Genomic DNA, 14,394 nt, shown 5'->3' with positions numbered 1-14,394 from the left:
GAAGACACAATCCACTGCACTTCAGCTTCCACTTTTTCACCCCTTATTTCCACATTTGCCTTTTTGGGTCGCTTGCAGTTCTGGTAAAGTACTGCGTGATTCATATTTTTCTGCATAACTTCCCTGCTCTGACTGAGATCCTGATGCCTCCAAATCTTGGTCTAATTATACCCCTCTCAGCCTTTCACCTTTAAACATATGCTATTTGGTGGATGCTATTACCCAAAGTGCCTCACAGTATCATTAGTGCACACATGTTTAGCTCCGGTGGGAAAGGTACTCCTATCCTTGGCAGTTTTACTGGCTTGCTCTACCTTGCTCTTACTACCACTTAGTCGGTCGTTATATCCGGTTATATTCAGATTTTTGGACACTTTGTTTCTTTGTTTTCTCTGGTATAACCTGCTGTCCTATATATGGACCATAGATTTTAGTACTGATGATGCTTAAGACTCTTGAGATACTGTACAGACCTCACATTCTTTCATATCACAGGTATTGTAAGAATTCGGTGTGATGTTTTTGAAGCCATTAGGTTCAGCTGAGTTTGACCAAGGTTAGAATAGTTTATTAACTATTTCTAAGACTAACTGTAAGATTATAATTCTGATTAAGCCTGGGCAGTATGGTTGAAATCAATATCTCAATAATTGTAATTCTCAATAATGTTTGTTCTTTTTCTCGATCTACAGTATATCACGATGTGGCTTGCATGAAAAATCACGTTAAATAATCAATGTCAAGTAGTGTGATGTCAAACACACAATAATAATTATAATAATATAATAAAATAATATTCCTACCATAACTCATTTGACATCCCAAAAGGGCTAGGTCCTGGGTATCGGTAAACGTGATTGGCAGCATTGAAGTATGAAGCAATTAGTTTAATGTATGATGAAACTCCGCCCCCTCTTCCCCAGGTGATGATGGCGCTGTCAGGCCACCTGAGCTCGGTGGAGTCAGAGAAGCAGAAGCTGCGGGCCCAGGTGAGGAGGCTCTGCCAGGAGAACCAGTGGCTGCGTGACGAGCTGGCCGGCACCCAGCAGAAATTACAGAAGAGCGAGCAGAGCGTGGCCCAGCTGGAGGAGGAGAAGAAGCACCTGGAGTTTATGAACCAGCTGAAGAAGTACGACGAGGACCTCTCGCCCTCCGTGAGTCCATAGGTCTTTCTCAATTGTGTTCTTTGGTCTTCTCTGACACGTTTGGATGAAATATCTTAAGGTGCTGACAGGGTTCTGCGCAGCCTCGACTTGGAGCCTTGCCGCAGACGAGCGGCGACAGCGAGACTGTGCATACTCGAACGTAACTCGGCGGATTGGCTGTGGTACACCTCAAAAACACTAGGTGGCTTGTGGTACACTCATGTCCATTACATATGAAGCTATCGTGTTGTTTACCAAGAACTTGTAATCATGTCGGTGGGGGGACATTTTATTGTCCCTCCATTTCAAAACTCATTCCGGTGAGCCTGCAGAAGGCTTTGCTAGATGAGGGACAAGCACTGTTAAATGAGGAAATGGCATTTCCTCATTCCTCACAAGTACGTCCAATCACAGCTCTCGTGCTGGTCACGTCACGTCCGCGTTGACGCCGCGTAGTCACATTTTTGAGGAGCTGCACGCCCCCTCCGCCGAGCTGCGCCGATAAGACGGCCAGCTGCGGCGCCCCCCTCAGCGCAGTCAGCGCCGGCGATTTCACGTGAGCATAACTTAATCCAGTGGACACAGGATTGAGGACAGATAAAGAATCCAGAGGTTTACTTGCCCAACCACAACATATCGAGGATGTATCGGTGACTTGGCCAACAAGAATGAATGGGAAGCCCTAAGATTCATCTAGAGAATTACGCATCATGTCCAAACTAGCTGGCACAAATAAACAGTGCTATTATAGTGCTTTTGAATCATGTGTCATCATTGCACAAGAGGATGCAAGTTTTCATTCCAGTTAGCACACCTGCTAGTTTACTACCAGAGAGGGGCTCTTATTAGTAAAACCTACATACTGTTGGGTTACGAAGCTAGTTTATTTTAAACCAATGCTCCATAGTTCACAGCCAGGAAACTATTTATGGTTGAAACAGCTGGGAGTGGGAAAATGAACAGCTGTGTGTTAATTGATTGCATGACCTCAAGAACGCGGACCGTCTTAGGCCGTGTGTCCATATGGCTTTTTTTCCTAAGCTCCAGCATCTTTTTTCAGTTGTTTCCAATGAGGAGAGAGCGTATGCGGGCGCATACGGACGTCTAGAGAAAGTGCGCTGCAACCAGCGTCTATTTTCAGAGCGCTCTGGTGTTTTTGTGCACCGGTTCCCAGCGCTTCCAGCTGAAAATATCGTAACTTTTCAGAAAGACGCTGGTGTCGGGTGCTCCTTTTCATGTAACTAATCATATGGAGAAACTATCACAACAGAAAGGCTCAATTGTGGGAGCAGATTAGCTAGACACTTAATATTTCTGCTGAGTGTTGTGCTTTTATCACAGTACGTGTGTTGTTAGCTTGTTAGCTGTTAGCTATCAAGCTAGCTTCCTAATGTTATTTTCAATCTGCTTAATTGCATATTGTGCGCTGGGATCAGCGCTCCCCAGCGTACCAGAAAAAGAAGCTATATGGACACACGGCCTTAAACTGTAAAGATGCATTCGCTGAGCTCAGTTTTTTTTTTAGACATTCGAGACAAATAACGACGAACACGCTTCACAAGTATCAATGTGGAATCTTTGTATAACTTTATGCCGCATTAATACATTGTCATTATCGCACCTAACACCTGATAGGTATTATATATCACTTCCTTAAGTATTAATTGAGTATACATAAAAAAGAGAGACAGTAAAGAGAGAAAGTAAGAAAGATTAGCACCTAACTCCCTGGGTGGGTGCCACAAGATTTGGCATGACAACCAATAAAGATGGCGTGGCTGAAGGTGCCCATTGCATTTGATGATCTGCATCAAGCGTCTGGATTGTGAATGTGCACTGAGTAGATGCGCAGCATGGTGACAAGTGGCAGTTTTTCTCCAGGATTTCAGGGTTGTTTGGGACATTCAGCTATGATTCATTTGTAATGAAGAGTCTTGTTCCCATTCCCCCCACTGCTGTCTGTGGTGTCTTAGCCTCTTCTCTGAACACCTTATCAGCAGCAGCGCTGAGGGAAAACTATCAATAAAAACTATTTCAATTATTTTAAGTAATTGAGATGTGCTTGGCCAGATCCAGGCTACAGAAAGTCTTAACATCAGCAGATAAATGGGAAGTTGGAAATTGTCTTCTCTTCCTTACATTGAGAGAAAATCCAATCAGTTCGCCCCTAATCTTTTTCGCCCCCTGGTCTCTCTTTCTGTGCTGTCTCTCTCTCTCTCCTTCCCCCCATATCCTCTTTCTCCTTTCGTCTCTCCTCTCTCTTGCTACCTTTCCTCCCTCTGTGCCCTCTCAGGAGGAGAAGGATTCTGACTCCAGTAAAGAGACTCTGGACGATCTCTTCCCAGATGACCAGGACGACCAAGCCCCAGGCAGTAAGTCATCCGGGTATCAGTCTCTGGCTTTGGCAATGGCAGGAAAGACCTGCTCGTTAAGGAGCAATTGAGCGGAATCTCTCTCTCCTCTCTCTCTCCCCTTCCCTCTCACTCTCTCTCAAATTTAGCTAGAAGCCAAGGTATGGCGAGTGTCATACCTTGCCATACCAAATGGATGCCTATGCTCATAAATTAAAACTAGTAAAAACAAGAAGATACCACGACATATGAATAGAAGGTTATATTTATAAAACGGCTCTCTGAAATCAAGCAATCTGATTGGCTCACAGCTGTGGTATATTTAGCATATACCACAATAAATATACCACAGTTAGAGCCACTCCCTCCAATGCTGGTCTGCATAGGGCCCTATCAGAAGGGGCGTGCCTTTGGCTCTCTACTTTTCTAAAACGTTTAAATCTGTTAATGGTCACTGTGTGGAATTTATTGAGCCCCTTATTGGAGAGTTGATACGAAGGTGAGCTGTTTGGCCCTGAGCCAGAGGGGCTCAGGGTGACTTGTCACGGTGACGTAAACATATTTAAAGCTGGAAATAAGATCTGGGGTGTAAAAAAAAAAGTTAATTCTCCTTTAAAGAAACATTTTGTTTTACTCCTCAACTGTCCTTTTTGGGATTTATTCCAAAAATGTCCTACATCTATCCAGCGTTAACTCATTAAGTGCCATAGACGACCTAACTCGTCTTACATAATCCAGCGCTTAAGTGCCAAGGACGGACTAACTCGTCTTACATAAAGATTTTTTTTTTTTGACGGTGGGACATCAATCAACCCCTTTTACATCTTTGAGATAACTATTTGGAGCAAGAGCATGTGTGTAATCTATTTTACCGACCACTAAGTGGCGACAGAGACCGAGAGAAGCCACAGCCATGGGACCCAAAAGCCACGGGACCAAAAGCAGCCGCCTCTTCGATGGCGATTTTACAGTCAGAAGCCCGAGACACACACACAGAACGGACAGAGATCCCTTCCCCCCAGAGCCGCGCAGCAACGCGCGAACACACACACACACACACACACACACACACACACACACACACACACACACACACACACACACCGCGGAAGCAAGCCATTCAAGGAAATGGCGACGCGATTTTACAGTAATCCCTTTCAGACTCGTCTTGCCCGACAGGCAGACAGGCAGGCAGGCAGGCAGGCAGCAGCAGCAACGCGCTTCTGACACGCCCGCTGTTAGGAGGAAGGAGGAGAAGACACACGGAGGGAGGAGTTTGAATGAGAGGGGTGTTTCCTGTTGTTATGGAGGAAATTACTGTTCAAAACTATTGTTTAGAATGTCTGACGGTCTTACTGATGCCAAAAATGAATGGTTAAAGTGACTGTTTCACAAAAAGCCATTTATCTCTGAATAAATTTCCAGACGCTGAAACCATGCTGTACTCAACGGCTAATATCTACATAACTACTAACTCTGCAAACTAACTCTTTTAGACAGAGAAAGCACACATTCTATTAGTTATTTTTAGATGATTGATGTTCATGAATTCTTAACAGAAAAGAATCCTCGGCTGTTCTAAAATGAGCCAGAATCGTCAAAAACACCCCTGGCACAACTTACCTACAGGAATGAAAACATGGCTGGCATTCAATGTGTTAATTGAAGTTCATCACTGAATAGTTTTTTTTTATTATTGCATCATCAACAATGTTTGTATTTGGCAGGTAAAGGTAGGCAGCTAATGATTTAAATGTTTTTGACATAATTAGTTTTATTCTCGCCTTGGCAGTAATTTCCTAAGTGCCGCTTTTTCATTGCTCCTCTGCCCTTTTCTTCTGTTTTCTAAATCTCTCTCTCTCCATCTCTCTCTCTCTCTCACACTCTTTCTTCATTGTCTCTCTGTCTATCTCACTCTATCATTCACTCCCTCACACACCCCCATTATACAATACAATTATTTCCCCAATTTACCCCCTCTCCTCTCCTCACCTCTACCCCTTCCCCCAGCATTAAGTGGGGTTCTGTCTCCATAGCTCTGCGGGCCAGACGGCAGTGAAGGCCCATTAGTCAGGACCTTGTTCAGCCTGGCAGCAGGCCAGATGGAGAGAACCTGTGAACCAGATCCCACGCTAGTTACCCTGTTTCTATGTTTTTATGCCTCCGCCGGCGAAGCCAGGCCGAAGGCATTATGGATCCGGGTTGTCCGTCCGTACGTACGTACGTACGTACGGACAACCCGGATCCGTACGTACGTACGTCCGTACGGATGTTTGTTAACGCGATATCTGAGGAACGCCTTGACGGAATTTCATCAGATTCGCCTTAAACATTCACTTAGGCTCAAGGATGATCTGATTAGATTTTGGTGGTCAAAGGTCAAAGGTCAAGGTCACTGTGACCTCTCGAACGCCATTTTCAAGCTTGTTAACGCGATATCTGAGGAACGCCTTGACGGAATTTCATCAGATTCGCCTTAAACATTCAATTAGGCTCAAGGATGATCTGATTAGATTTTGGTGGTCAAAGGTCAAAGGTCAAGGTCACTGTGACCTCTCAAACGCCATTTTCAAGCTTGTTAACGCGATATCTGAGGAACGCCTGGACGGAATTTCATCAGATTCGCCTTAAACATTCACTTAGGCTCAAGGATGAACTGATTCCATTTTGGTTATCAAAGGTCAAAGGTCAAGGTCACAATGACCTAACAAATGCCATTTTCAAGCTCGGTAACGCCATATCTCAGTAACACCTTGACTAAATTTCTTCACATTTGGCTCAAATATCCAATTCTGCAAAGAAACGCCTTGATGCAATTTCTTCCAATTTGGCTCCAACATCCACTTGGACTCAAGAATGAACTAATGGCGGAGGCATAAGTCCGCGTTGCGGTCGTTCTAGTTATGTAGCTGTAGTCCTTCAACAAAATGTTTTGTCTAATGATCACAATGGTGTTGTCTCCATATACCAGAATTTCGACTTTGATACCAATACCAACTTTAATGTCTAAAAATATGATATGCCATAGAAAATGAAATGGCACTCAGTAGAGTGAATACCTCCATCAATACCACAAATACCTCTGCCAGTTCCACATGTCGGATTTTCACCAAAAGTTCATTTCTTCCATTCTGCATTACCATCTTGTTGTTACAAATCAGGAGATTCACACATTTCCATGACTGGACCTGAAATGGGACATGAGATTTGCCCGTGTTCCAGTTCTTGACACGTTTAGCATATTATCACAACACCACATGGCCACTCAACTTCTATCTGTTCAGTTTCCTGCCTTCCTACCACTGGACCACATTTGGAAACATTAGCAGGGAGGTTATGTCTAAACTGGAAACAAGCTCTCCAGTGCCTCCTCTTGTTTGATTGGGCCAATAATGGCGGGTTTGGCTCTGTCTGCGATTGTCCACAAAGTCTGATGGTGTTATTATGTGATGATGTGAATCTTTCCTTATCCTTTCATACATCAGTATATGCACTTTTATGAGAAGCCACACCCACCACACCACACCCAGCTTTTGTCAATTGACATGACATGATTAATCTTTCCACAAGGCTTTGTGCAAATCCATTGGTAACTTTTTGAGAAATCCTGCTAACAGTCAAACAAACAAACTGCAACTCGTTTGGCGGAGCTAATGAGAACAACCACAAAGCCATGTGTTTCCACACTTGACTCAGACAGCAGCTTTGTAGAAAGCTTTGCACAGGGGGTTTGATGTCGCAGACTGGTGGACTGGGATCCGGTTCAAGACGTGGTTGACTGTTTGATGCTGTTGCCATGTTTACATGCAGTTGGCTGGCAGTCTGTTCCAAGCCGCCTCCTCCTTTTAACTTTTCCAATTCTCCTCTTTCTTCTTTTGACTATTCCAATCAGCATCTTTACATCCCCTGGTGTCACTGGTGACACTGAAATGGACATTTAGCTTGCAGAATCGATTTGTTGAGAGTGTTGAATGTTCATAAAACTCAATAATGAATTAAAACTTTTGCAACTGTATTTTATTTTTATTTTGCCTTTATTTAAACAGGTAAAGGAGAACTGGTTCTCAAACAATTCACCTGGTTAAATAAAGGTCAAATAAATAAAAAGTAAATCACATTGAGACCGAGGTCTCATTTACAAGTGCGACCTGTTTAACTAACTAACTAACTGTAATAGTAACTGTAATAATGGTAACTGTAATAGTATTGAAAATGTTAGTCTTCCTGAAAACATTAGGTCACAGTGGCTGTTCACTGAAATGTATCAGCCCCTTTCACTGTGATATAAACCAAATAGATTTTTGGAGTAGAATGGAACCTCCAAATGATGTTTGAATGATTAGTTACCTGTCAAAGTGGCTGCTAGAGTAGTAAACCTCACCAGTATGTGGTTGGTAGTAATACCAACCTTTTCTCTAGTAGTGTTGGTAGAGCTCTATCTGTGGCAAGCACCAAGTGAATTATGAATAGAGAGGGACGGAGTGGGGGTGGACAACCTAAAGGAGAAGATTAACTTTCAACAGCATACATCGCAGTAAAAGGGTTTCACTTAGTTTGGAGGTCAATACTATATAATGATACAGAACAAACAGATGAATTATATGACACGTCTCCCATGCCCGTAGCTACCATTGAGGACACCGAGGTCATGACCTCGCCGTATTTTCAACAATTATTTTTATTTTTATTTTTTTTAGATCTATTAATTTTAGATCCCCCAGATCCCCCAGATCTATTCATCTGTCATTGATGTTTTAAAGCCCTCATAAATAACATGATATATGACGTAGTTGATCAGAAATGAAACAATTTGCTTCCTCTCTGTGTGCTATAGAAGGAAGAGACATAACTCACCACAAGTTCAAATTTTGCATTGGGGCTAGATTGGGGCTAGACTTTGGGGACAGTTCTATTGAAGTGAATGGGTAAGTAACTCCCCTGTAAGTGATGTTTGTGTAGATGGGCCATTGTATTTAATTGAGCAGTATTCTGCCATATGTGACCTGTATGCAGAATATATATTATGTGGGGAGACATTTATTTTTTGTATCATTGTAAAGCAACAGCACAGTAAAGAGGATATTAATCTAACATGATGTCTGTAGTTCTTTATAGATCTAGCCTCTTAAAGTGCACCAGATTGAAGCATTTTACTTTAAAATGGAAAACAAATTTTACCCGGGGGGGCTCAGCCCCCCCTCGACCCCCCACGCCGTGCTAAAATGACCTCTGTATTTCCCAAACCCTGGCTACGGGCCTGACGTCTCCTCTGAATTATTGAGATATTGGCTGAGATTATGTTTTTACAGACGATCACCTGAAAAATGAATTTGAGATGGGGAATTGCTTGCAAAATGTCTTAACATTTTGGAAATTAACTCTTGATATGTTTACAAAGGGAACATGGCATTTTCAGCTAAAGGTTGGCCAAATGTTGAGCTTAGGCAACTAAAACAACTTAAGGTTCTATCTATCTATCTATCTATCTATCTATCTATCTATCTATCTATCTATCTATCTATCTATCTATCTATCTACAGTATCTACAGTATATATCTATACATTTGGCAATGTGGGCTCTGTCTGTTTCAAGAATTTTGGCCGGCCAAAGCTATGCCGTTTTATGTGCGATCGGGGTGAAACTTTCAGGAAGTGTAAAGAGCACCCGTGCGGGTGACCTGATGGAGCCGGATTTTTTAATTAAGTGATTGCCCTAATTACCTATGTCATCAGTGATGTCATCATTGTCATAGGCATTGTGACATCATTGATGACGTCATCAGTGTGACACACACACACACACACACACACCAGAGAGAGACTGAGGGAGAGAGAGGAGAGGGAGAGAGACTGAGGGAGAGAGAGGATGCGAGATGCCTAGTAAGAAAAACATTTGCAAAAAATGCACTCTCCTACTTGCACTGGGAATTTAACTCATGTTGCTTCCTTCACGTAATTTGGTGTTAACAAGTCGTGTTGATTTGTGAGATCAGGTTGGAATGAATGAGAAGCAGCAGGGTGTTGCTGAAAAAGAGCTAACATGCTCAGTCAGCGTACCTGCTTAAATAAGTACTTAAGTCTCATTAGTAAAGTCATGAAACTCCTCATGAAACAGATGAGCAGAAATGACATTACTGCAGTGGTGCGTTATGCATATTTTGTGTGTGTGTGTGTGTGTGTGTGTGTGTGTATGTGTGTGTGTGTGTGTGTGTGTGTGTGTGTGTGTGTGCACGCGTGTGCGTGTGCGTGTGGAGATGAGATGAGAGGAGATGGAAGAAGAAAGACATGAGGAGGAAGAGGGAATGAAAGGGGAGTGTGGGCAGAGTGAGACGGGTTGCACTCAGTCAGGATGAGCCAGCGCCTGGAGAAACAAGGCATCATCAAAGAGTGAATCCTCTCTTTATGTGGAATGGACTGGAGTGGATTGAGTCTCACTGAAGAACCTTTGTGTTTGTCAGCAGCAGTGAAGACAATATTAATCATGACGGTGGCTCTGCCTTCTTTAATGACCTCTCAGCCTTATATACATACTGTCATACAACACTGTCTGTAAAAATATCCACACTTCAGTCGTTTAGCTCCAGAGTGACTTGCAGTGAGTGAGCAAGTAGGGATTCAGTGTCAAAGTGCTGGAGTCGAACTTGTGATCTCTTGGTCGCAAGACGTTCTGTTGAACTACAATACAAACGCCTGCCCTTGCTATGAAACAGTTGCCTGGGTCCAGACCTTCCAATCCGCCCACTCCAGTGAGTTGGCTGCTAAGTGCTTCTGCTCTGGCATCTTGACATGCAACAGCTGAAAGAAACCAGCCAGTCCAATGAGAGCCGCGGGGTACTAAGGATTAGCAAATCAGCGCCAATAAACAGCAAGGGGCAGGACTAACCGTTGTCAAGTTGTTGTAAAGTGTGCCGGACCTCATGACAACAATGGTGACCACTATTCACCTTATGTAGCCACGCCCATTTGACCCGGTTGTGTGGTCGTGTGACGACTTCCGGCTAAAAAAATAAAAATAAAATGGCTGGCTGCTCCAATATCATCTAACTCTGAATTAACTAATAATTTAGCCAATTGTATGTAACATACCAAATAAAAGCAAACGGCAATGTCTAAGAATGCAACGCCATGTAACTGGCTCGTTAAGTCTCGCATTCCAGGGAATTACGTTAACATCTGCGGGTCTTATTCATAGCTTTCAAGGGGCGTTGCGTGCTGCCGGGAACGCCCACCTGACGGTCAAAAAAAAAACTTGTTCATTCCGCTGCCAGCCGAGTCGACTAGTTTTTCATGCTGTGTTTGTTCAGCCGTTTGTACACACGTCTTTGCGGCCAACATTTCATCAAAGGTAAGCTCAAGTAACGTTACAATAATGATTAAAATACCCCGTTAACGTTACTTGAGCTTACCTTTGATGAAATGTTGGCCGCAAAAACGTGTGTACTTTGATGGTAGAAAAAAAGCCATTTGCCCTCCCCAGCGACTGAACCACGTCTAATCGCACAAATCCACAACCTCCTCCTGTCTGAGTTTTCTTTCTCCGACGGGATTCTGTAAAAGCACAAGCCAGGCGTGTCTCCTCGTCGGTTAGTGCAACCGATAGCACAACAGGTATCCGGCATTTTGGCTGAACAAACACAGCGTGAGAAACTACCGTAGTCGACTCGGGGGGCAGCGGAATGAACAAGTTTTTTTTTTACCGCCAGGTGGGCGTTCCCGGCAGCACGTAACGCCCCTTGAAAGCTATGAATAGACGTAAATGGCTCGCGCTGCGCTCGGAGGAGAGAAAACTATCTGAAGCTTTCTTTGTTGGAGTCCAGGTATATTTTACAAGAAAGTGCTCGTCATTGTCGATGATAACGTTATCTGACCTGGCTAACAGTGGATACTCGCTTGCTTGCTGTGTACCGAGCTCAAAGGAGTAGGCTACATTCTTTGTTTTACCCCCTGCACTGTCCGCTACAAAAACAACTCTCTTCTTCATGACGTTCTTTCATATTTCGTGCCGTGACCGCCGGAAGTGTTAACACGACCCGGAATAATTTGTCCCACCCCCGCGTCTGAACATAAGGTGAATAGACAAGATAGACACAGCTATTGAGGCCATTCTAAATCGATTAAAAGTACCAATTTATTTGAAATCTGAACAGCACTCTGCTTTAAAGGCATTTATTCAAAGGGGAGATGGTTTTTGTGTTCTCCCCACTGGATTAGATTCAGGCGTTGTTGGTCTCTAGTGATTGGTTAGGGAACATGGAATTCCCCTGGGGGATTTCTCCTGTGGAATTCAGTTAGAGTGGAGGGAATGTCAGACTGACGAAGGAAATGGAGTGTAACGAATTGACAATGCAGTCTGATATCAGGCTAATGAAACAGACCAAGCAGGTAAATCCAGGTGAAATCATTGATCTCATATTGATTTGACTTATTAACACATTGAGTGCCAAGGACGTCTGTGCACGTCCTAAAAAAAAGTAACGAGGAGTGCCAAGGACGTCTGTGGACGTCCTAAAATCATAATTCATATTATTCCATAATTCTGCTGTTTAAGGTCGTACCTAGCCAGTGAGCATGAATCCCTTCAAGGGATCACACGGCGCCACCTTAAACATCGTCACGGAAGCTGCGCCACCCACCTCAGATCCTTTACTTTGTGCAGGAGAAAGCGGAGAAAGCCGTGATCAAAGAGGAAACCGATGCATGCTTCAGCCAGAGCCGTACAGATTGCTCTGTCTGCAGCGGAGAGTGGGCTCGGCTGCATCCGCGCTCACAACTGAGCTCTTATGCTTCTATCTATCTCCACACGATTTCCTGCCAGAAAGCCAGCATCCGAAGCCGAACGGCCAAGCCTTTTCGTTCAGTCGCGTTTGCCAGCGCGCATCATTTCCTTGATGCGCGCTGGGATCCGTCCGGGGCAAAAACGGAGTCGAGAAAACAAACTCTGTGCGTGTGGGAGGAGCCCGCAGCTCAGAGGTGGAGAGGGGGGGGAGAGAGGGGGGGGGGGGGGGGGGGGGCACGCAGGCTGCACAGAAACCACGCCACCACATCAGAAAACACCAGCCAGAGTCAGTGAATGTGCTCGAAATTAGAGTGCAAAAGGTATTCATAAAAGTGACTATATCTTGGAAAGTAAAAAAAAACGACAGAAAACCCTTGAAAGTGCACTTTTTTGAGAGGCTGTCATTTCATAATGGAACTGTCTAGAAACAAAATTTCTTCTTTGGAAGAAGCAGGAGTGTTCAATGTTTCATTAAAGTCCAGCCCCGTCAATATAGCCATAATAGAAAAAATTCTATAGCTGTTTTCAACTGAAGTGGAAGTGGCACTGGAAGTGAATCTGGCACAGGCTGCAGACAATTTTACTGAAGCGCTGTGGCACTCAATGTGTTAAAGAGCATGATGCAGGTTAGACACCACCTTGCATTAATATGTGGGACTTTTATGTAGCAATTAGGATTTTCTTTTGTTTTTTGTTTTTTCCCCACACATAGTTGCATCTAGACTGGTTTTTGTGAAGCATCTGCCACGCGCGCACCTAAAAACCCACAAGTCTAGCAATAACACCTGTGACGATTTTAATACTCAATAATCAATATGTTCCCTCGGAACATTACCTCCGTACGCCGACCATCTGTCCCGGTCTGTCCGCCCGCCGAGAGGCTGCTCATTACATCACCTCCACTCTGCAACTAAAACTCCTCTCCTCTGTAGCTGAAACTGCTCTCTGAGCTCCAGCGAGTGCCACTTGTGTCCATCTCCAACGATAAAGTTATCCGCCTCAGACCATTCTGTAGCCGGCTTTTGCACGAGCTGAGATGGTCGGTCCCAAAGGTATCTTTGCAAATAGGCGTTATTTTGAAAAACCGATTGCATATTGGGGGTCAACTAGTTTTTACTACTAGTTACGTTTGACTACTGAAACTATAAAGTGCCATATTAACCATAGATAGAGCCCAAACTAAACAGAAAGTAAAAAGTTGCCTTTGGGGGGGAAATGTATGTGGAGGCGAGTTTTCTTTTTCTATGTTTTTCCATGTTTTAATTTAGTTTTTGTTTTTTGGGGTATTTTCATAAGAGTCTTGAGTCCTAACTGTAAATAATAAAAATAAATTACCTGCACCACGCTCTTTACATCCACTTCAGTCATGCAGGGAAAATTTAGGTGAAAAGGGTAGGATACAGGTTAAAGAAGGAATTTTAAGCTAAAAAAGAAAGGTCCAAGGAACAACCCACGCGTAGCGGCACAAACAGCCTTCTTCAGGCTACACCCTGAAGAAGGCTGTGCCGCTATGTGTGGGTTGCACAAACAGCCTTCTTCAGGCTACACCCTGAAGAATTCTGTTTGTGCCGCTATGTGTGGGTTGTGTCCCAGCTTTATTTTAACATACAAATTTTTGTGATCCCCACCAAAGAGCACCTTCATCACACCCATTTGAACTTCCAAGCATGCTCGAGTCTGAACCTTTTCTTTGTGAAGCGAGGCTGAAGTAGAGAAATGAAACTTGCAGAGAAGGAATTGCAGGTTAAGGCCTTGGCCACACTGATCCGTCAGAAAATGGACAGAATTATTGAACGGACAGATGTCTGTCCGATGCATGAGAACTGAGTCTACGTCAAACCCAGTAGCGGCTGGTGCATTTTTGTCCAGGGAGGCTATACGATGGGGTTGAAATCAATATGATAATCATAAGGATTCTTCTCAATATCAATATCATATGTTTCACGTATGCAAAATCAGTGTTCATCTCATTGAACTGAATGGTGATGTCAAACAAACCTTATATTTTCAAATAATATTCCTGCCATACCTCATTTGATCCTCCCAAATCCCTTTGTTTTTGAGAGTGAACAGCGCATGTGCAACTACACAGATCCTGATACTCTAATGATCTGCACTGGTG

General features: G+C 43.7%; 1 protein-coding gene across 4 annotated transcripts in view; it reads left to right on the top strand.

Annotated features, from left to right (window-relative positions):
* The window catches only part of klc1a (kinesin light chain 1a), a 92,076-nt gene that overhangs the window by 14,302 nt on the left and 63,380 nt on the right, over window positions 1–14,394 (top strand). For all 4 annotated transcript variants that reach the window (XM_083634161.1, XM_083634160.1, XM_083634159.1 and 1 more), the window contains exons 3-4: window positions 924–1,154; window positions 3,439–3,517. In XM_083634161.1, the coding sequence (XP_083490287.1) occupies window positions 924–1,154; window positions 3,439–3,517 (310 nt within the window). The remainder of the gene's footprint in view (window positions 1–923; window positions 1,155–3,438; window positions 3,518–14,394) is intronic.

The sequence above is a fragment of the Poromitra crassiceps genome (assembly GCF_964638095.1).
Source record: "Poromitra crassiceps genome assembly, chromosome: 3".
Classification (NCBI taxonomy): Eukaryota; Metazoa; Chordata; class Actinopteri; order Beryciformes; family Melamphaidae; genus Poromitra; species Poromitra crassiceps.
This window is presented reverse-complemented; position numbering and strand designations above follow the sequence as displayed.